Consider the following 22,694-nt stretch of genomic DNA (forward strand, 5'->3'; position numbering starts at 1 on the left):
ATAGTTAAAATTAATATACATGTCTTTAGGATTTGGGAGGAAGACAGGAGTGCCTAGAGAAACTTCCTTGTGAATGTCGGAGAACGTGCACACTCCACACGGACAACAACAACTAGGCGTGGATTTGAACTTGTGCTCCTTGTGGCTGCAGGTCCATCTACTCTTCCTTCATGCTGCCAAAGACAAGTTGTAGTGAAATACAAAAGGACTTGACTTGGTCAATAACAGAAGTGTAAGTGTGAGCTAGGAACTACGGTCAAATTGGACAAAAAGAAAAGGGAAACGGCTGATGAACAAAAAAGTACAGAATGAAACCACAGGCCTCATTACTAAGCAACCCAAACAAACATGATCAGGAGCCGAGAATACAGAAGCTCTTTGTCAAACATTTCTGAACATTACAGTGTGTGGTAACAATTTTACTGTACTGTACATGTTACTTATTATGCAGGCAAATATTCTATGAGCATAAGAGCAGTAGGGGGCTTTGCCCCCCACTCGCTTAACTCGCCCACCGGATAAACAATTTAAAGAGATTATTATTTTCATGGGAATTGTTACATATGTGTAACCTGGTCAGGTTTTTCAAAATGAAAATATTATTATTATTTTTTTTTTATTGAAGGAATTGGGATACAAGTTGTGGGGGGTTGGGTAAAGTTGAGTATACTGTATATATGGGTCGCCTGATTACCGAAAGGAGGAAGAAAACGAGTTTTTTGCCAGAAGAGACTGTTGAGGCAGCACGCCGAGACAAGAACGAAGAGCGTTCGTTGTAAGAAGAGACTGTTGAGGCAGCACACCGAGACAAGAACGAAGAGCGTTCATTGTAAGAAGAGACTGTCGAGGCAGCACACCGAGACAAGAACGAAGAGCGTATGTTGTAAGAAGAGACTGTCGAGGCAGCACACCGAGACAAGAACGAAGAGCGTTCATTGTAAGAAGAGACTGTCGAGGCAGCACACCGAGACAAGAACGAAGAGCGTTCGTTGTAAGAAGAGACTGTCGAGGCAGCACACCGAGACAAGAACGAAGAGCGTTCGTTGTAAGAAGAGACTGTTAAGGCAGCACACCGAGACAAGAACGAAGAGCGTTCGTTCTAAGAAGAGACTGTTGAGGCAGCACACCGAGACAAGAACGAAGAGCGTTTGTTGTAAGAAGAGACTGTTAAGGCAGCACACCGAGACAAGAACGAAGAGCGTTCGTTGTAAGAAGAGACTGTTGAGGCAGCACACTGAAACAAGGATTGTCAGTAAGATAGACTGTTGAGGCATTACGCCGAAACAAGGAGTTGCAGAAAGAGTCGTAGTTGAGGCAAAATGCTGAAACAAGACAGAAAGAGAAAAAAAAAGAGGCACTGTTGTGGCAAAACGCCGAAGCAAGACGGAAAGACAGAAAGAGGAGCTAACTTTAGCACACGGCTAAAACATAAAAGGAGTTGGGTGATAAAGGGAAAGACGGCAGGCAGGACACAAGTGCAGAAATGGCGATCAGCGAGTAAAGAGGGTGTTTGAGAAAGAGGGAGACGGAAGCATAAAGGAGGTACCCGAGTATAAGGAGGAAGATATCAAACAATGTCGGTGTCTATTTTGTTTGTTTGTTTTAAAGCGGCTTGAATAACCTTTCAAGTGAAGGGGCCAGTTCTTGTTTTTGTTTGTGTGGCCACTACGCACCCGAGCTACGTTTGGGGCCCCCAACAGAGTGAGTAATATTTACTGACTGGGTAAATAAGTCCTGAGTGAGCTCACCAGTAGTTTTGGACACAGTATATGAACTGTATAGTTGTAAATAATTTAGTGTTTTTTTATGTATTGTGTATATATTTGTGAATACCTTAAGTTTTGGGAAAACTGTTCACGTTCCAATTAAGTAAAGAGAGTTTTGTTTTATTAATATCTGAGTAACAGTGCTTGGATTGGGTATTACCTGGCTTAAAGTGGCCTATAGTGAACCTGCCAACAATAGAGGTGGCGACACCATTATAAAGTCCTCAGGCCTTTGCCTACCGATAAAGGATTGGTGATGCAAGGGGGTTACATATGCATTATTTTCACTTTTACTTTAAAAGTTTTGTAAAAGCAATATTTGTCCTTTATTTCCGGCCCCGGGCGTGGTTAAATCTCTTTCTCACGGGACGTATAGTGCTGCTCGCATTGTGAAGGGGGGTCTGAACGCACGCTAAGGAGATGCGGTCAGTTCAGCTGGTGTCTTGCTGTAGCTGCTGCTGGCGAGCTGCGTGTTCTGCTTGTCATGCTGTGCATCGATCATTTAAAAGCCTGTACAGCATTTGTCCTTTTGCCACTTCACGTCTCTGCCGCACACGTTGTGGGTGGGGTGGTTGAAAATACACTAAGGAGATGCAGTCGGATCATCTGCTGGCTTGCTGTAGCTGCTGCTGGCAATCTGCGTTTTCTGATTGTCACTTGTCGTTGTTTTAAGAGCTGGGAGCCCATTAAGTGTGTCTGCCAAAAGCTTTCCAACAACTGCTAGGTTTGATGTCCGTGAACTTGTTTTTAATTGTTTGTAAGTAGGGCATGACATGCAAAAGTCACTGTCTCACGGTTTTGCTTCCTAAGGTTGTAATGTCTAGTCTCGCGTGTCGTTAAAGTGTCTCTCCGAGATGATCTGGTCTCGTTCGCTTTGCTCAATCCCCCTGGAGGCGCACTACATTCCTGCCACTTTGCGTCTCTCCCGCTCGCGTTGTGAAGGAGGGGAGCTGAACGCATGCTAAGGAGATGCGGGCAGATCAACTGCTGGCTTTGTTCCCCTGCTGCCGAGGTGCGTGTTCTGCTTGTTGCGCTGCGCATCAATCATTTAAAAGCCTGTACAGCAGCAGTCCTTCTGTCTCACTGCCTTGTCTCACGGGATGTTAAAGTGTCTCTCGCGGAATGTCAGATTGTCTTCCGAGAAGATCACGTCTCGTCTCCATGGTCTCCCTGCCAAGATTTAGCAAGAGGAGTCAATTCTGTCCATCAAGCCTGATTCTTTAGTTAATAGCTAAGATGTCCCAACATCTCATCCAGGCACTTCTTAAAGGTTCTCAAGGTTTCTGCTTCGACTCCATGTCTCGGTTACTTTGTTCCAGATTCCCGCAACTCTTTTAACTCTTCGAGGGCTGAATATTTTTTGCAGGCAACTCACTTTTCTGAAAAGCACACAAAACAAAGGTTTCACATGTAAATCAACGTAAAACGTCTGTTGCTGTGGCAGCTGTCGATGCCCGTTTAGGGTCTCTGGTGGCTGTGTAGGGGCAGCTCCATGGCCGGTAGGAACGCATGGTGGGCTGGCTAGCTGGCTGACTTTGTATGGCAGTACAACACAATCTGGCTTGTATCTCTTGTCATTGTAAGTGGCGGTCCTCCCTGGGGAACATTGCCGTTTGTGCATCAGCTACACAAGTGTGTTCAGCACCACGATCAGCTGGGGACTGGTCAGCTGAAGTCGGTACCTCACTTTTGTTTTCAATCTTCACCTCCAGATCGCTTGCCTGAAAATTGGAGTTCCGACAACTTAGAGTCCGATTTGGCAATAATACCCAAAATGACGTCCATGTTAGAGGTTGTTCACTCTTCGCTACTCATGCATGCACAATCGAGGTCAAATCAACAAAGCTAACTTTCCTTCTAGCAGTCGAACTAAAACATAACAGCAAGTTTAACGGCTGATTACCATCCTCTACCCCGAATTTCGACAAAAGTTGACATCCGCCCTGAAAGACTTAATAAAGAAGTGTTTCCTAGCTTCAATGTTAAACACACTTCCCCTTCATTTCCACTAGTGTCCTTAAGTACGTGATTCACTTGTAGTGGTCCAGCACCACTAAGATTCACACCGTTAGTAAGACGGTAATTTATTTATTTTTTTGGTGGAGATTCCAGGGACACACTCAGCCTTGTCCCGACCTGCACGCAGTCACAGGCAGAGACACGAAACCAGCGAATGAGTAAATAATATATTAAATGAAAGCCCAATACAAAGCAACAACAATCAGACAAACCACCCCTTTCCCCTACGGCGATACAATTGTAACATAACAATGAACCGCAACAATAAACACTCGCAACAATGTGCTTATACAGTCCAATACGGCAAAAGCGGATGAAATGGTTTGGTGTGAAGATGACAATCCTGAGAACAGCTTCCATAATAAATGAATGAAACAGCCCTACCAGTAGTCCTGAGTGGCGAGGGGTGAGATTTCAAGAAGCGCTCCTTTTCAAGACGCACAACGACTAATCCACCACTCTACACACAACAGGCAGGCACGAGACAATCCATTCATCCTATTGGGAAATGATCCAGGGCTCAATTAACTTTCAGATGACACGTTGGACAAGATACACAGAAACACAGATCTCCTGTTGCTCCACCAGGCCTTTCCTTTTCAGCTTTCCCGCTGGCCTGTTTCTTCCCCAGCAGCCCCTACTTCCGTTTCAGTCCTCCTATGTGGCTAATCCCCCTTGGGCTGCTGGGAAATAGAGTTCTTCATACGGTAGCACTGCTACACACTATTTAGAAGAAAAGAATTCCAAACTCCAATGTCTCTGAGGAGTTTGAAGACTTGGATTAGGTCCCCACACAGTCTCCTCTGCTCAAGACTAAACTCATTTAATTCTGTCACAGTAAGATGTGCCCTTAAGTCCTGGAGTAGTTTTCACGACAAACATGAGTGATTTGTACTTAAAAGTGGGTGGGGACAATTAGGCGGCTTACTGAGTGTCACATTACTAAACCAATCCAACGCCTCATGAAGGCGGGGCTGAAAGTAGGGACGGTGATTTTAAAGTAAAAATCAGAGGTGCTCTTGTTAACCTTGTCTGACAGACAGCAAACTTCTGATTAGGATGAACCTTCTCCCAAGAACAAACCCTATTAGACATTTAAATGTGTGTCACATCATACGCTTTAAACATAAACATAATCTGAGGCAAGGGAAAAACCTCTCTGTAGCATCAGATTATACATCGGCATTCGATAGCCTCAATGGACAAGTGGTAAGCGTGACCGATGTGTTGTCACCTGTGCTGTGTGTGCTCTCTGTTGTTCAGTGTTATGACAATAGTGTATAAGTCGATGTGAGCTTGAAAGCACTGGCAGCTATATTCATGAAATTATGAACAGCAAAATATGAAAATGATGTGTCACACTCTGTCAAAAGGGCTGTCATTAAGAGAGTGGATAATGAAGAGCAACAGGAGAAGCAGATTTCAGTACTCAAAACACCAGAATCAACAAATCTACCTAATGACACCAGTAGATGCACAGATGAGGCTGCACAGCTTACACCTTCTGACTGCCCGTCTAAATAAATAATTAATGAAATGTAACATTATACTCTAATTGGAAATGCAATCCTGCCATGACAAAGTAGCCAAAGACCACAATGCTTATCTAAAATCTGTTTGCTGTTGTTCTATCATGTCATGATGAAATAGTCAAATCGACAGAGAGATATCATAGCAGACAGAAACACTTTTCCAACATGTGGAGCCCGTTAGCTGCGGTGTCATGAAGTTACTTGGGTTCAAAAGCACAGCTGCCCAAATCACTTCCAAAAAAATGCCCACTAGAGGGGGAAAACACTGTCAAAATACCCTGACTAGAACGAAAAAGGGCTGAGATGAATCTTGATAAAATAAAAAGGTTTATTTTCATAAAGGCTATGCAAGTGCCACATCTGATGAGGCCACGGAGAAAGAAGCCTGAAAAGGCAAGACGTGACACAGTAAACCAAGTATCAATAGAGAATCCAAAGAGCAGAGTTTCAAAAATATCAATCGACACAGTCCCAATATGAAATCCAAAAACCTAAGACATAAACAGAGTAGGGGTTCAAAATACCAGAAAATCGAAAAGCACAGCAAAATCACAAGAACTCTCCACTTCTAGCTCATTCAATGAACCACAAGGAATCATGGGAAGGCCATCCCTTAAATAGGGTGGAGAGCCATTCCTAGTGGTGGGCAGGTGGCACCGCCCCTTGTGGGGCCACTCACAAAGCACAAGGGACATAACTAAGGTTTTCTAAGGTTTTCAAAACATACACAAAGAAAAATATACGCCTCTCTCTCTCTATATACTGTATATATATATGTATATGTATAAAATGTAATGTATGATGAGTTGCTGGAAATGATGTGCAAGTCCAGTGCCTAAGATTTCTTTTTACAGTGTGAACTATCAGCCCCCTACACACACAGGCACAGAGAGTAGGGTTGCCAGACGTCCCTTATATAGGGGACATCTCCCATATTTGATCATTTTGTCCCCTGTCCCGTACTGTCTTTTCAAGGACACCCAAATGTCCCGTATTTAGTTTAGTTTTCAAATTTCGTAATAAAAATATATTTTTATTACCTTCTTACGGTACTTAGCTGTAACTTTATAAGTAATTATACTTTCTTTTCTCAGATTCTCTTGATGAAAATAACCCAAACGTCACCAGGAGACTCGTGTTTGCTGCCTGTTTGCAGCTTGTTCAGTTGCTGTATTTGCGACACTCGCACCGTTTGGCTCTCCAGCCGCGCTGCACTGCAGTTCTCTATCAGCACTGCAACATTCAGCGACTGTCGACAGAGTGGGTTGTTACTACTCGACACGGCCCACTTTTTTTCTAAATGCCTGTATTAAATAATAATATTTCTCTGTTGTCTGTATTAAAGAAATATTTTCAAATGATTTCACTTTTACAGAGTTTTTTTAGCTTGTATTAAATAATTTTCAAATGATTTTACTTTTGTTTTCCTCATAACTCATTAAAATCCTTGCTTTATGTTTTTAATTTATGTCTCTACTTTTATATAATATATTGGTCTGGCTGTGTACGGGGCATGTATAAATTTATATATATAGTAATATAAAGAGAGAGTGTCCCGTATCTCTAATTTTCTAATCTGGCAAACCTAACAGAGACACAAGTGCAGAATACACCCTTTTTAATTTCTTCTTTTCAGCACACAGCGCACAAATCACCAACAATTACCACTACGGCTCAGTTTCTTTTTCTTCTTCTCTTTTTCTCTCTTTTCTTTACCACCTACACTCCTCCACGCAAGCTCTGTCCACTACCTCCCAACTCCGGCTCCCGGAATGGAGTGAAGTGGCCTATTTTATAGTACACCCGGAAGTGCACCAGGTACACTCTGCTCTTCTTCCTGCAGCACTCCCGAGTGTGGCAGTAGTGCTCTAAGGGTCCATGGAAGTACTCTACATGTTCCCTGATCTTCTTCCAGCAGCACTTCAAGTGCTGCAGTCCATGGCTCCGGGAGTGTCCTGGGACCCCCTGGCGGTGACCACGTGCGCCAACAGGGTTGAGCCTCCCAGCTCCAAGCCCGTGTCCCAGGGAGGCTGCCCTCTGGCATCCCGGGGGAGTTATTGTTGCGGATATGTTCTCTCCTCTGGTCCTTCCATCATCGAGGCCTTCTGGCCGGGCAAGGATCCCAGCCGTCTGCCCCAACAGTTATACTGTTATTTAAACATATGAAATTGTGTATTTTTGTGCATACAGTCCCTTCCCTGGGTTTTACGTCAGAGGGTGACTTAAGAGCTGATTGGTTAAATAACTAGTTGCAGCACCAACCCCAATGATAGTGCGGCCAGCTAGAGAGTGGCGTTGGTACCACACAGGTTCAAACTGTCTGAAAATGTTTTGTGTCAAATTGTGGTTGGTCTTCATGCCATTTGAGTAACGTTTTGTAATTATTATTTTTTCTTAGCGATCAGAAGCTCTCACACTCAAGTGTCCGATCAGAATGGTCCAGGTAAGCCATCTCCAGAGTTTGTCAGTTTGCTTTCCTTGGCTTTTATTGTCCTATTGCTCTCCTGCTGCAGATGGACCTTCGTAACTTACCTAGCCATTCTACCACTCACCATGCTGCACTGCACTGGCTTCCAGCTTGTTTCAGAACTGCCTTCAAGAACCTAACCATTCTCAAACTAAAAACACCACTTGTCTCTGCTACTTACTCCATGCAAATAGGACGCTGCACTACTAGAGCTCGAAAAGTTCATGTTTCATTGCAATACCAGGGCAAGAAAAAGTCAGTAAACTCTTTGGAATGGCAAAGTTATCTGTAAGAATTAGTCATAAAATGTGGTCTGATCTTCATCTAGGTCACAACCACAGACTAACAAAATACACTTCAACTTATAACACACAACTGTAATTTTTGTTGTCTTTGTCGAACACACCCATCAGACTTTCAAAATGTGTCTTGTGCTGTACTGTGTGTTGTATTTACCCCATTATTTGACACCCGTTGCACACTCAAACCTACCTGGATAGGAGTTTCTCTCTCTGTCTGAACTGCCCTTCCCAAGATTTCTTTCAATTTTTTTACCCTAAAGAGTGTTATTGGGAGTTTTTTTTTTCTTGTATTCTTAGTGAGACAATGTGGGGAGGTGATGTGAAAAAAGCAGACCCTGTTAAAGCCCATTGAGGTTTTCCTTGTGTGATTTTGGACTATACAAGAAATACATCCATCCATCCATCCATTTTCCAACCCGCTGAATCCAAATACAGGGTCACGGGGGTCTGCTGGAGCCAATCCCAGCCAACACAGGGCACAAGGCAGGAACCAATCCAGGGCAGGGTGCCAACCCACCGCAGGACACACACAAACACACCAGGGCCAATTTAGAATCGCCAATCCACCTAACCTGCATGTCTTTGGATTGTGGGAGGAAACCGGAGCGCCCGGAGGAAACCCACGCAGACACGGAGAGAACATGCAAACTCCACGCAGGGAGGACCGGGAAGCGAACCGGGTCTCCTAACTGCGAGGCAGCAGCGCTACCACTGCGCCACCGTGCCGCCCCACAAGAAATACATTGCTGTTGGTATTGTTGTGGAAAAAAGTAAGTGAACCAGTGGATTTAACAACTGGTCGAGTCTCCATTGGTAGTGATAACCTCAAACAAGGGCCTCCGATACCTGCAGATCAGACCTGAACTACATGCAGGAGGAATTTTAGATCAATCGACCTTACAAAACTGCTTCAGCTCAGCCATATTCTTAAGATGTTTGGTGTGAACGACTCTCTTGTGGTCATTCCATGGCATCTCTAATGGGTTTAGGTCTGGGCTCCGACTGGGCCACTCCTAAAGGTGAATTTTCTTTATTTGATGCCATTCTGTAATAGATTTACTTTAATGTTTGGGGTCATTGTCCCGCTGCATTACCCAATTTTTAGTGAGCTTCAGCTTATAGACAGGCACCTTGACATTAAGTTGTAGACTACCGTGATAAACTTGGGAAGTCATTGTTTCTTGAATGATGGCAAGCAGTCCAGCAAAACAGCCCCAAGTCATGATAGTCCCATCACTAATTATAGTAATACCAGTAACGGCGCACTGCATGTTATACACTTAACTTGAGCATTCCTAGTTTTGTTACTCTTTCTCTGTGCATTTAGCATTCGTTTAATCAGAGGTTGATGCACTTGCTGCTTCCTGAGCAGCTCTTCTTTTCTACACCCTAGTGGCCCGCTTCTTCTGTTCTTTCATCATAATAAAATAATAATAATACATTTTATTTATACAGCACCTTTCCCATTGTCAAGGCACTGAGAGATTTTAAGAAAGAATGGCAGGGTATACAGTATATAGCATTGTACAAACCAGATAAATAAATAAAGACAATTAAGCCAGTAAATTCAGAGAAAGCCTAACAGACAACATAACTGATGGTCGCACACACACACAGGTTACATGAGCATCTTGACATGGAGGTAAACTGAGAGAAGGGTAATAAAGTCAAGTAGAGCTAAAAGCCTTCCTGAGCAGATGAGTTTTGAGTGTTTTTTAACAGAATTCATGGAGTCAGCTGACCTGATTAATTTCGGTAGGTCATTCCAGAGTCGGGTGCTATACAGCTGAAGGCCCTTCTGTCACCCATGGAGTGTAGATTAGTGTGGGGCACAACAAGATTGCCAGAATCGGAGGACCTTAGTGGGCAGGCAGGCACATAGTGATGGAGAAGGTCACTGATGTAGTTTGGCGCGAGGTTATTTAAGGCTTTGTGGGTTATTAGTAGAATTTTATATTCGATTCTGTAAGACACAGGGAGCCAGTGAAGATGAAACAGGATTGGTGTGATGTGTTCGCTGCTGCTGGTTCGAGTAAGGACTCTTGCAGCTGAGTTTTGAATAAGCTGGAGCTGTGATATAAGATCAGAACGGGCACCTGCCAGTAGGGAATTACAATAATCGATGCGGGATGTGATAAAAGCAGGGACAAGTTTCTCAGCATTAGAAAAGGAGAGGAAGGAGCGAACACGGGATACGTTTCGGAAGTGAAAGTAAGAAAGTGTCTTAATGTGGTTTATGTGGGCGGAATAAGAGAGGGAGGTCTGATGAGATCACCACCAAGATGGACTGGGAAGGAGCTCATTTTATTAAGTTGCACTTTAGTCCCAATTTGCAGGAGTTCAATTTTGTTGCAGTTTAATTTTAAAGAGTTCTGCTCCATCCAGGTATTAATTTCACTGGCAGGTTGTGAGCTGAGAAAGCTCTGATGAAGTTTCACTTTTAACATTGAAGTAGAGTTGAGTATCATCTGCATAAAGATGATAACCCAGTCCATAGCTACGAATAATATGGCCAAGGGGAAGCATATAAATACAGAAGAGAAGAGGGCTGAGGACAGAACCCTGTGGAACTCCTTGTAAGACTGGCATCTTTTTGAGTTAAAACTGATTAAGTCATTGTTCGTGTTGCAATTACTTAGTATGTTTTTTCCACTTCCAATTTTCCACTTAAGCTGGCACTTAAATCTTTAATCTGCCTCAAGAATGATTTAAGATATGAAGCGGTAGGGGAAGTGATGGCGAAGGTGGTAGGGAATGAGAACGGAGCCTGTACACTTGCGCCACACGGCCACCCTACTGGCTGCTGCTGAGAGTTGATTCAACAATGAAATAAAAATAAAAACAGGAATAACCTTGGAGGTCAATCATCATCCCGAAAGCGGATAGTAGACGTCACATAGTATATGTGTACCAAATTTCAGGTCAATAGGTCAAACGGTTTGCGAGCTGCATCTGATTTAAAATCCTGGACAGACAAAAGGACAGCCGTGGTAGCGCATTATATAAGAGGATTAATTCATTACCTTTATATAGCGTACTTCTCACTACTGAAAGCACTTTACCTAAACAGAGAGGAACCACTTCAACCACCACCAGTGTGCCAGTACGCTCATCATACATTAGTTATTAGGTGGTGAGGAAGATAGTCAATTACGGACAGGGATGATTAAGGGGCCAGAATGGATGAGGCAATTTAGTCATGACATCAGGGTGCACCATACTCTTTTCAAGAGATGTCCAGAGACCACAGAGAGTCAGGACCTCAGTTTTTTGTCTCATCAGAAGGACAGCTCCATTTTTACAGCACTGTCACAGCACTGGGGCATTGGGATTAACAGGATAAGTGCCCCCTTGCTGGCCTCACCAACACCTCTTCCAGCAGCAACCCAAGCTTTTCCTAATTGGTCTCCCATCCAAGTACTGGCCAGGCCTGAACATGCTTAGCTTCAGGTGGATGACCTCTTCTGAAGAGTAGGTGGTATGGGTGCTGACCGTTAACTGTACTTCATCTCTATTATGATGTTTTCATATTGTTTTGTGGTGACCTTTTTTACACCATATGTACTGTTGCATATTTTTCCTGAACAATTACAGTTCAGTTTCATCAGCCCACAAAACATTTCCCAATAGCATTGTGAAGCATCAAGGTGGTCTGTGGCAAACTTCAGGTGTGAAGCAATATTGTTTCCTTCTTGGTGTCTTATCATGGACACCATGCTTGTTGAATGCTTTATGTAGAGTAGACTCATGAACAGAGATGCTCATCTGTTCTAGTTATTCCTTCAAGCCTTTAGCTGTTACTCTGCGATTCTTTCTTGCCTCATTGAGTATTCTGTTTTGCACCTTTTCAGCCATCAAATCTGGTGCCCACTTCTTGGGAGAGCAGCCACAGTATTACATCATGTCTCAATTTATGCACAGTGCGTCTAACTGTGGACTAATGAATATCTAAGCTCTTTGAAATGACCTTGTAACCCTTTCCGGCTTTATGCAAAGTAACAATTCTGGATCGGCGCTCTGTTTTGTGAGGTCCACTTCACATCAGCAGATACTTCTTGTGAATGGCAAGCTCAAAATGAGTGAATCTTTTTTATTGGTCAAAGTAGCTCTAAACCACACCCCAAATCTCATTTCATTGGTTGCTGTCCAGGTTTGCTAACTCCTGACTCGGATTAGCTTTTCTTCAAGTCATCAGCCTAGAAGTTCACAGACTTCTTCCAACTTACACTGTGAATATGCACCAGAACAATACAACAATTTTGTGTGTTATGACTGTTTGTTCATTATTGTAACATTGATAAAGATCAGACCATATTTTAAGACACATTTATTCATACGGATGTGGAGAAATGTGTTGGTCTCCTTACAGCTCTTTGAAAAGGTGCTGTGTCCCTTCTGAAAAGTGATGAAATGAAAAGCAATTGTCCCCTGTGTACCTGCAAACCTTTGAGATGTCACTGAGTAAAACAAAGCAAGTAAGACAAGAGATCAAGTGTTGCTTTTTCTACAAAGATCTTCTAAAATGGCCTGGACCCCCTAAATAACTGGATTTAAGTGATTTTTCAAACTTGCAATCAGCAATTCAGCTGATTTAAATGGAGAAAAGTCTCCTGTTTGGTATCATTGTGTATCCCTCACTGAACATGGACAAGAGAAAGCAAAGGAGAGAGTTGTCTGAGGAGATATGATAGACCAGCATGTTAAAGGCAAAGGCTAGAAGACCATCTCCACAAAGCTTGATGTTACTGTGACAACAGTGTGAACAATGTGAAATATTATGAAGAAGTTTAAGGTCCATGAGACTGTAGCCAAACTCCCTGGACGTGGCCACAAAAGAAAACTGAGAGTGAGAATGGTAGACAAAAAGCCAAGGACAATGTCCAAAGAGATACAAGCTGAACTCCAAGGTCAATGTCCATCGGTGTCTGGTCACACCAATCCGTCGCTTGATCATGACCATCTGTGACCATGAGCTCAACTGAAGAAGACTCCACTATTGAAATAAAAATGTAAAAATGCCAGTTAGGAATTTGCTAAAATGCATATTAAAAAGTGTGACGGATGGCCAAGAGCTGGGACGCTGGCTTGGTGGAAGGACCGAGGGAGAGACCGTATTCAGGACATTATCGCCCCCAAAACACTGGGTTGCTAGAGGACAATGGATCCCCGTTGGGTATATCAGAACTTGTAGTATGGAACAGCGCTGTTGGGCTCTGTGCATGCCACTAGGGGGTGCTACAGGCGCTCCAGGGTCATTCTAGAGCAAAATATCCTGCCAACTAATGTGATAAAATATCAGGCAGCAGACTTAAAAAGGTTTGGGGATGGCCAACTTGTATACTGAAAAATCAGCAAAAAAACCCCATAAAAATACAATTTACAAAGCGGAGTTCACAACTGAACTGGCTAACAAACTGAGACTGCTCCATAAATATGGTGGTAGAACTGATGTTGCAGGAACTTCTGGGGGTGCAGAAATTATGTCATCAGGGTTGGCCAGAAGTGATGTCAGCAGGAGGTGGATCAATGGTGATGTCACTATGAGTCAGGGTCCTTGGCTGGGCTGCAGGACAATAAGAGGAGAGAGGTTCAGGTGAGATACCGCTATTTGGGCCTGTAAATTGTTCTCCATGCACACGTGAGTGACACAAGTCATAATGCTTCTGTAAGAATATCTGTTGGACAGATGCGACAAAACTGGAGCTTTTTGACAAGTCACATCAGCTGTATGTCCATAAACAAAAAAACAAAGCTTTCAAAGAAAAGAACACCAGACTCATCATGAAATATGGAGGAGGCTCAATTATGTTCTGGGGCTGCTTTGGTGAATCTGGAAAGGGTTGCCTTGAATCTGTGCAGGGTTTGCTATGTTTCTTAAGTGAAAAAATGCTGTTCTAGTGGTCTGATAAATATGCGATTTAAAATTCAGATTACAGTCAAAGGTTTTTTACTTCCGTCTTAACTTTTAATCCTAATGCATCAAGTTTATTTCTGATAACCTCACTGTATCCATTATTGCCAATTACTAAAATTTCAGTTTTCTCTTTATTTAGCTTGAGAAAATTACTATTCATCCATTCACAAATACCAGTAAGACATAGTGTTAGTGAATCAAGACAGTCGGGGTCATCAGGTGCTATTGATAAGTACAGCTGTGTGTCATCAGCATAGCTGTGGTAGCTCACGTTGTAACCTGAGATAATCTGACCTAACAGAAGCATGTAGATCGAAAAGAGCAGCGGACCCAGGATAGAGCCTTGTGGAACACCATATCGGATATCATGTGTCTTTGAGATGTGATTACCACAACTAACAAAGAATTTTCTCCCTGCCAGGTAGGATTCAAACCAATTTAAGACACTGCCAGAGAGGACCACCCATTGACTAAGGCGATTTCTAAGAATATTGTGATCAATGGTGTCAAATGTGGTACTCAGATCTAAGAGGATTAGAACAGATAAATGGCCTCTGTCTGCATTCACTTGCAAATCATTTACTACTTTAACGAGTGCAGTTTCTGTGCTGTGATTTGTTCTGAAACCTGACTAAATTTATCAAGAATAGCAGGTTTATTGAGGTGGTCATTTAACTGCATAATGGCTGCCTTCTCTAGAATTTTACTTAAGAAGGGCAGGTTAGAGATGGGTCTGAAATTTTCAAAAGCAGAGGGGTCAAGATTATGTTTCTTAAGAAGGGGTTTAACTAAGCAGTCTTAAGACAGTCTGGGAAGACCCCCGTATCTAATGACGAATTAACTATGTCAAGAATATTGTCAATTAACACGCCTGATACTTCTTTGAAAAACCTGGTTGGTATTGGGTCAAGGACGCAGGTGGAGGGTTTCAGTTGAGAGATTATACTATGTAATTCAGGTAAATCTATCCTGGTGAAAGCATTTAATTTGTTTATAAAGAAGTACCGGGGCTTTGGAGGTTCTGCAGTGTTGGGGAGATATACTATGTTATCTCTAATATCATTCATTTTTTGATTGAAAAATACAGCAATGTTCTCACAGGTTTCACTGGAAGTATTCTGGGTGCATTCCTTTGAGTTACCTGGTTTAACAGACGATCAATTGCAGAAAATAAGACTCTGGGATTACTAGCATTGTTATTTATAATCTTAGAGAAACAGCAGCGCCTCTCAAGGCGGACTGTGTTATTGTATTCTGTTATTTTAGCCTTCAATATCTCATAATGGATAGTTAGTTTAGTTTTCCTCCATTTACGCTCAGCTCTACGACATGTTCTTTTTAAATCAGACACTCTTTGGGTCTTCCATGGAATAACAATGCTATTAACTGTCTTTTCAGGTGCAACTATGTCAACAGCAGCCCTCACTTTAGTATTAAATCTTTCCACCTTACTATTTACATCATCCTTGCTATTATAGTTGGCACTATAAACGGACTGATTGCTTAGAATATTTGTAAGTTTTAAAGCTGCTGCCGAGTCAAAGAAGCGTTTTTTAACAATATGCTTCTCATGAGCGTTTTCTATCTTTATTTCTATATTAAAAAGTAGAAGAAAATGGTCTGATAGACCGATATGAATGACCTGCTTTATATCAATTTTCAGTCCTTTAGTAATCACGAAGTCTAATCTATGAACTGCTTTATGTGTAGGCTGATTAACGAGCTGTCTCAGTTCAAAAGAGTCCAGGAGGTTCATGAATTCTTTTACTTTTTGGTCACACTGATTGTCGATATGAAAGTTAAAGTCGCCGACTATGAAGAGTGTGTCATAGTTCGGAATTAAAATTGACATTAAGTCAGAGAATTCCTCAAAAAAGGCGCGTTATATTTAGGAGGTCTATACACGGATAATACGAGAACGTGAGAATCTCCATGAATAACAACGGCGAGATACTCAAAGGACTTAAATTTACCAAAACTAACATGTTTATATTTTAACCGGCTCGAGTAAATGTTAGCCAAGCCGCCCCCCTTTTTCCTTGACGGTCAGCACGAGTAAAACTGTAATCCGGAGGTGCAGATTCGATTAAAACAGCCGCGCCGTCTGAGTTAAGCCACGTTTCACTTAGTGCAATAAAGTCAATGTTTCTATCACTAATAAGATCGTTTATAAAAAATGTCTTGTTAGTTAAAGCTCTAACATTTAATAGCGCCATATTTAATGTTTTCGGAGGGGCAGAACTGAATTCTATGCGCGTTATAGGTATTTGGATAAATAAACAGATAAATAAATAAATACTTTTCATGCTTTTATTGTCATTGTACTTGTTCAGAACAGATAGATAGATAGATAGATAGATAGATAGATAGATAGATAGATAGATAGATAGATAGATAGATAGAAATGCACTATATAGTAGATAGATGGTGTGGTATAGTGGGTCCACAGCTCAAATTGAAAAGGCCAGTTTCCATCCATCCATTATCCAAACCACTATATCCTAACAACAAGGTCACGGGGGTCTGCTGGAGCCAATCCCTGCCAACACAGTGCGCAAGGCAGGAAACAAACCCCGGGCAGGGTGCCAGCCCACTACAGGGCACACACACCCCCCAAGCACACACTAGGCACAATTTAGAATCACCAATGCACCTAACCTGCATGTCTTTGGACTGTGAGAGGAAACCGGAGCAGACACGGGGAGAACATGCAAACTCCACGCAGGGAGGACCCGGAAGTGAACCGGGTGCAAGGCAGCAGCGCTACCCACTGTACCACCGTGCTGCCCCGAAAAGGCCAGTTTTAAATAGATAATCACTCCGCAATTGGGGCCGGGAGCTGCTAATTGTCAAACCTGATCCACATCCCCATAATATATAGTAGAAGCGTGAAGCGGCTAAGGGTGAGAAAAAAAAAAGGAAAGGACGGGAATGGACATTAAGGGAGAAGAAGGCAGCAGGAAGGAGAAAGCGGTGCAAACGCGAGTGAGAGCAGGCTCATTGAAAGTAGAATGCAGCTAGTAGGAGAGCCCTGGAGGAGTGTTTGGCTAACTCTCGGGGGGGGCAGATTGAAGCAGTTGCTCCAGCTGAGCAGTTTTGAGGAGCTGAAGTGACTGGCAGAGGAGATGACTTGCCGTTGAAGGAAGCGGCAGTCGAGGAGGATTTGGGCGTGTTCAGCCCCAGCGTGAGCGCCCTGGCCCCTGGGGAGGGAACCTAAGTCTCTGTCCGGCTGGAGCCTTACATAGCCGGGGATCAGAAGGCTACTGGACCAGGAGCTGGAGGGAGGGAGCTGCATTTGCTGGTAGCGCGACTCCCCTGTTGCAGGGCCCATATGGGAGAAGCAGGGGAGCCGCCAGCAGAAACAAGAAAGCACCGGAGTTTTAAGACAAGACTGCGTCCAGCCATTGTTTTAACCTCGTTTTAAAAAGAATTTATTTATTGGATGTTAACCTCCACAGGTCATCTGTTTTAATGTATTATTTATTTAAGAACTATTTGAGACACTGCACTTAGTTATTGGACACTGCTTTTGGTTTTGTTTTTAAATAAAAACACTCTGCACTTTTTGCACCATCCCCTGGCTTTGTTGTTGATGTCTTCACTGCCAAGCTCATCGGTGATGGATTACTGACGGTGTCAGGTTCATGAGCTCCACAGAAGCCAGATGGTAGCATGGAGCAGAACGGTATCGTCACAGATGGATAGAGAGATACGAAAAACACTATATGATAGATAGATAGATAGATAGATATGAAAGGCACTATTTGATAGATAGATAGATAGATAGATAGATAGATAGATAGATAGATAGATATGATAGGCATTATATAATAGATAGATAGATAGATAGATAGATAGATAGATAGATAGATAGATAGAAGTAGTTATAGGCGGGCGGCTACTGTCAAAATCGCAATTAGAGCTGTCAATCAAAATGATTAATGACTTTTAAGCCCCGCCCCATCTGACGTCACACCGGAAGTGCCGCCCCGCTGACGCAAGACCGGAAGTCCCGCCCCGTCGCCTCCTGATGACGTCACGTCGGAATTCCCCGCCCCTCCACGTGACCTCTCTCCGCCCCCTTGGTGCCGCCCCCCGGCGTCGGATTGGTGTAAGGCCTCCCGTCCCCTCCCCGACTCCTCCTTGAACCCTCCCCCGGCCCCTGATTGGTTCCATAAACTGTCAAGGGTCCGATTGACGGAGGCCTGACCGCTGTTTGAACCCAGATTGCACCTGCCGGGTGAAATAAACTGTCAACGGACCGTGTGATGGATGTCTGCCCCCTGTTTGAACCCGCTCCCACCCCACACCCACCTGCCTGCCCAGGAAACTGTCAAGGGCAGTTTGATGGATGTCTGCCCCCTCCTTGAACTCCCCACCGCACCCCCTCTCCCGAAAGACAAGCCCGGGCAAGTGACAGCCTTTACCTCGACAAGCTCGGGCATGCCCGGGGCATGTCCTGACCGGCTCAGACATGCCCGGGGGCTGCCTCGGCCCCCGCCCTTTCTCCGGCACAAGCCCAGACAGGCCCGGGGCCTGTCCTGACCGGCTCAGACCAGCCCCAAGTCGCCCCAGCACCGACCCGAGGATGATGGACGGCCTCCCCACACTGCCCGGTCCCCCCAGAATTCCCAGTCCCCCCATACTTACCGGCCAGTTCTGAAAGGCCATATAAAAAGCTAAGCATTTTGTTCTATCTACGATTTTAAGACATGAAAATATCTCATCTTGGCTTCAAAAACCTGCATTTTTCCAGCTCACACACACAGATAACAAACTGTCAGATCAAAGACACGGTCTGAGTCAGGCCGCATTTAACCATAGTCGCCCCACACTTCCCGGTCCCCCACACCTCCCAGTCCCCCACATTTCCCTGCTGAAAGCCTAAAAGCTAAGCATTTTGTTCTATCTACGATTTTAAGATGAGCACACCATTAAAACATCTCATCTTTGCTTCAAACTAAGTCAAGCTGCTTTTTTTTTTCCATCTCGCACACAGATAACAAATTGTGAGATCAAAGACACGGTCTGAGTCAGTCAGCGTGATCGCACCCTGTTTCTGGGCCCCCCGGGGCTCCCCACCACTTCCCAGCCACTTCTGAAAGTGCTGTATAAAAAAGCAAAGCATTTTCTTCGGTTCTATCTATGATTTTAATATGAACACGCCATTAAAATATCTATCTCATCTTTGCTTTATCACTTACAGGTCCATCCTTTTCCATCTCACAGAAATTCCTCAACCAACATTGAGTCAGGTTCCCAGTGACAGACTCCCAGCAATGGAGCGGTTTCTCAAAAAGAAATCAAGCAGCCCCGCTTTTAGCAGACCCCCCTTGCAATCAGGCCTGTGTGCTCTGTCTCTCTCTCTCTCTCTCACTCTGAGCGCAGACACGGGCTCGAGACCGCGCAGACCCTCTGCCCACGACGGATGGATCTTTTAAAGTTAAGGGATTTTTAAAGATTAGCTTGTAAAGTTTGAGATAACTACTAGTTCAGCCCTTTAAAAATCACAAAGAGTTAAATAATATACCGTAGTTCCCTTTTAGATCACTTTTGAGACGTCTAAAAAATCTAGCCTGGGCTGTATAATTTGTAATTATAATACTTAATATAATTTGTATAACAATCGATCTAAAACAAGCCCTTTTTCTCTTCAAACTCACCCCACATTTTAAATACAGGTATCTTCAGCTGACCCTAAGGAAACATCTTGTGGAAGCAAGCGCCCCCATGGCTCAGGGAGGGGCTGATGGCTCCAGCAGGGGCCGATTTCACACTTCAGCTAAATCAGGTTTCTCAGTGACGGACTCTGAGTAAAAAACAGTTTTAGCAATGAAGCTGATTTCCCAGAGAGAAAGACCAAGCGGCAGACCCAGTCAGCTTTTAGCCGACCCCCTGCGATCAGCCCCCGCTCTCTTTCTACACACAGAAAGTAAAGTCAGGTTCTGTAAGCACCTCAATCGGAGGAAGGACTCTGTGAGTTCGCTTGCAAACAACTGAGCCCGCCCGTTTCGAGCACCCACCCCCCGCTGGGTGACCCTCAGAGAGCTCACCGGCTGCTAGTCTCAGGAATTTGTTAGGATTATGTCATGTACAAACCTAAACTTTGATTTATTACCTTTAAAGACATGGAGCAGTCTCGTGCTACAAAAGCCTTGTGTCTCTTTTTAACACTTCTGCCTGTAAAAGCTCTCTATTCCTTCTGTGGCCTCAGGTTTAATAGGGGCTTGCACCCAGGCTAATGAACAAGGTCCTGTACATGTCGAGATGCCGGCCCATGCCTGCCGTCCCTTACACTATATAACATGTTTGGTTATTCATTTTGTATATATAATATAATGAAATTATTTTTAAAAGTAACCCACACCGCACAAGAGAGACAGATTCCACGTGTGTTTTAGGATTTGCTGCGATCCGTGATTTTTAGTGTTTTGCTGAGCTCATTTCTATCACCTAGGAGCCTTTGGACAAAGGAAAACTCTGTAAATACACTTGTGCGTTTAAACGGAGATTTATAAGAATGCACAGGAGGCCGTAGTGAGGTGTGCTGGTTTAACTAGAGGCAGGGGATGTAAGTAGCCCTTTTTTGCCCCTCCGAAGTTCATCAAACTAAAATCATGTTTTTAAAATCAGCAGCTTTAGCTCATGCTAGTGACCTCGTAAATGGGAGCCAACCGCTCAGCACGCTTGTATAGCTCACAAAATAGCAGAGCTAATTACTCTTTCTTCTTAAACTAATAATCAGATATTCGGGTAATTCTTAATGAAACACTAAAGCGTTAGTGAAGAAAAATACATGTTCAGTATCCAAGTAAAATGACCGGTTACTTTAACATGAAAATAAAGTATCTTTAGAAAATAAAGTGTCTAAAAGCATCTTTGTAAAGGTCCGATTGTAAAACGTTATAAGAAAAACCTTGTTTCAAAAGAGTTCTTTGGAACCATCAGTGCCTTTCTGATCACATCCACCCCAAACATAGCACAGAACTTAATTTCTGTACTCCTTTTAAATGAGAATAGCCAGTATAAAGTCCCTAAAGGAACCGGAGACATCTGATATCTTTTACCCTATATGTTTTCTTGCCGGCCCAAGTCATTCAGATTCTGCTTACAACACAAATGTCGATTATTTTTCTCAAATGGCCAGTTCTTTGGCCTGCTAATCATGAAAAAATCATATTTTATTCTCCTGACACTTTATTTGCATATTTTATTATACCTACTTGTATCGACATTTATCTATCTCTATATTTATTTTTCTGTATCAGAAGGTAGTTTAAGTCAATTTGTTTTGGGTTCAATAGATGTATTTTTCATATTTTCGATTCTTGTTTTCTTTTTTCACATCTTTGAGTCCCCTTTTTGTTACTTCGCGCCCTAGCGTGGTCAGCCCAGAGTTTGAGAACCACTGTTGTAGGGTTTTATTGGTAAAACACTCTGCGGCATTTCAAGCTAAGTTAGATTCCCTTGTTTATTCAGCCGTCCATCGGTGTTCCATTTTGTTATAAATTGTATTTAGTCTCTCTTTATTTACTAAGCATTTTATATGATGATTAGAAAACAGTTATCTTGTTCAGGCTTTACTTTAAATCAGCATTTTCATCAACAGGTTATAAACACTTTGGTACTCAGGGTCTTTGTATAATACAGCGTTTTAGAAATTCTGTGAATGCTTGGTAATAGCCTTCCATTTTACAGCAGTTATGAGACCCTGAAAATAAGAACGGTTATAGGAGGTTATAGGAACCTGTACACTACAGGGCTGAGGATTAGGCTTTGGACACGTTAGGCCAATCAGGATGGAAAATGTTTTTAGTGAATAGTTACATTATATCTATTATAGGCGTTAGCACAAGGATTAAAATTTTACTAAAACTATGAGGATTTATTCTTTCTTTTAGGTAGTCCAGGTGACATAGGACGGCTGTTATGGAAAACTGCTTTTCCCTCTGTTTGTGAAAAAGCATCCTTGGTTTTAGTAGCATTCAGGGTCAAGGGGCGTAAGTTTGAACTGTGATTCCAAGAGTCAACAAGTGTCTGCAATCTTCTTGAATACGAGTCACAGGACCTGGGTTTGTGCAGGGATCATAGTCACGGGGCAGAATTACGCTAGACATTATTATTCCAAAATGAAACATTGACTCGCCCTTATCACAAAGATAAGACAGTACAAACTAAAATGTACAAATACTAAGTGACAGAGGAGATTAAAAAACATCTTAAGACCGGATCACCCCAAGCTCACGCACACTACAACAGAACCTAAGTGTTCTACGGTATATTATCAGCTAAATGGTCATCTATGTAGGCAGTTCCACGGGATGGCAAAGAGTTGGGGAAAACATTATTGAACATCTGCTAGTATGAGGCTGATTAACATGAGCGGTTATTGTTAGAATCTTACCTGGCACTAAAAGTCAGGCTTGTGTTCCTCCTGATTCAGGAAGAACATTAAATATTGGAGTTTAGAATATGAACTAGACTGATAAGGACATGTGTGCCAAAATGAATAAATAAAGTAAATAACCACATGAAAAAGTGGAGTGATTACAATTTGAAAAACTGCCGTGATGTATCAAAACATTTGAAATAAATAATAAGCTTTTTGACATGTGCAGTCCGGAATAGTCTGAATGTGTCTTAAAGAGTTCATTTTTAAATAAAACTTAAAAGGCAAATTAAAAATATTAAATC

The 22,694-nt window shown here is 42.9% G+C and overlaps 1 protein-coding gene across 3 annotated transcripts in view; it reads left to right on the forward strand.

The window, feature by feature from the left end:
• LOC120526304 overlaps positions 1 to 22,694 on the forward strand; it is a 196,800-nt gene that overhangs the window by 107,667 nt on the left and 66,439 nt on the right. For 2 of the 3 annotated variants that reach the window (XM_039749428.1, XM_039749430.1), the window contains exon 6: positions 7,716 to 7,760. The exons of the other annotated variant lie outside the window; for it this stretch is intronic. In XM_039749428.1, the coding sequence (XP_039605362.1) occupies positions 7,716 to 7,760 (45 nt within the window). The remainder of the gene's footprint in view (positions 1 to 7,715; positions 7,761 to 22,694) is intronic. 3 annotated transcript variants of the gene reach the window in all.

Source organism: Polypterus senegalus, chromosome 3, assembly GCF_016835505.1.
Source record: "Polypterus senegalus isolate Bchr_013 chromosome 3, ASM1683550v1, whole genome shotgun sequence".
NCBI lineage: Eukaryota > Metazoa > Chordata > Cladistia > Polypteriformes > Polypteridae > Polypterus > Polypterus senegalus.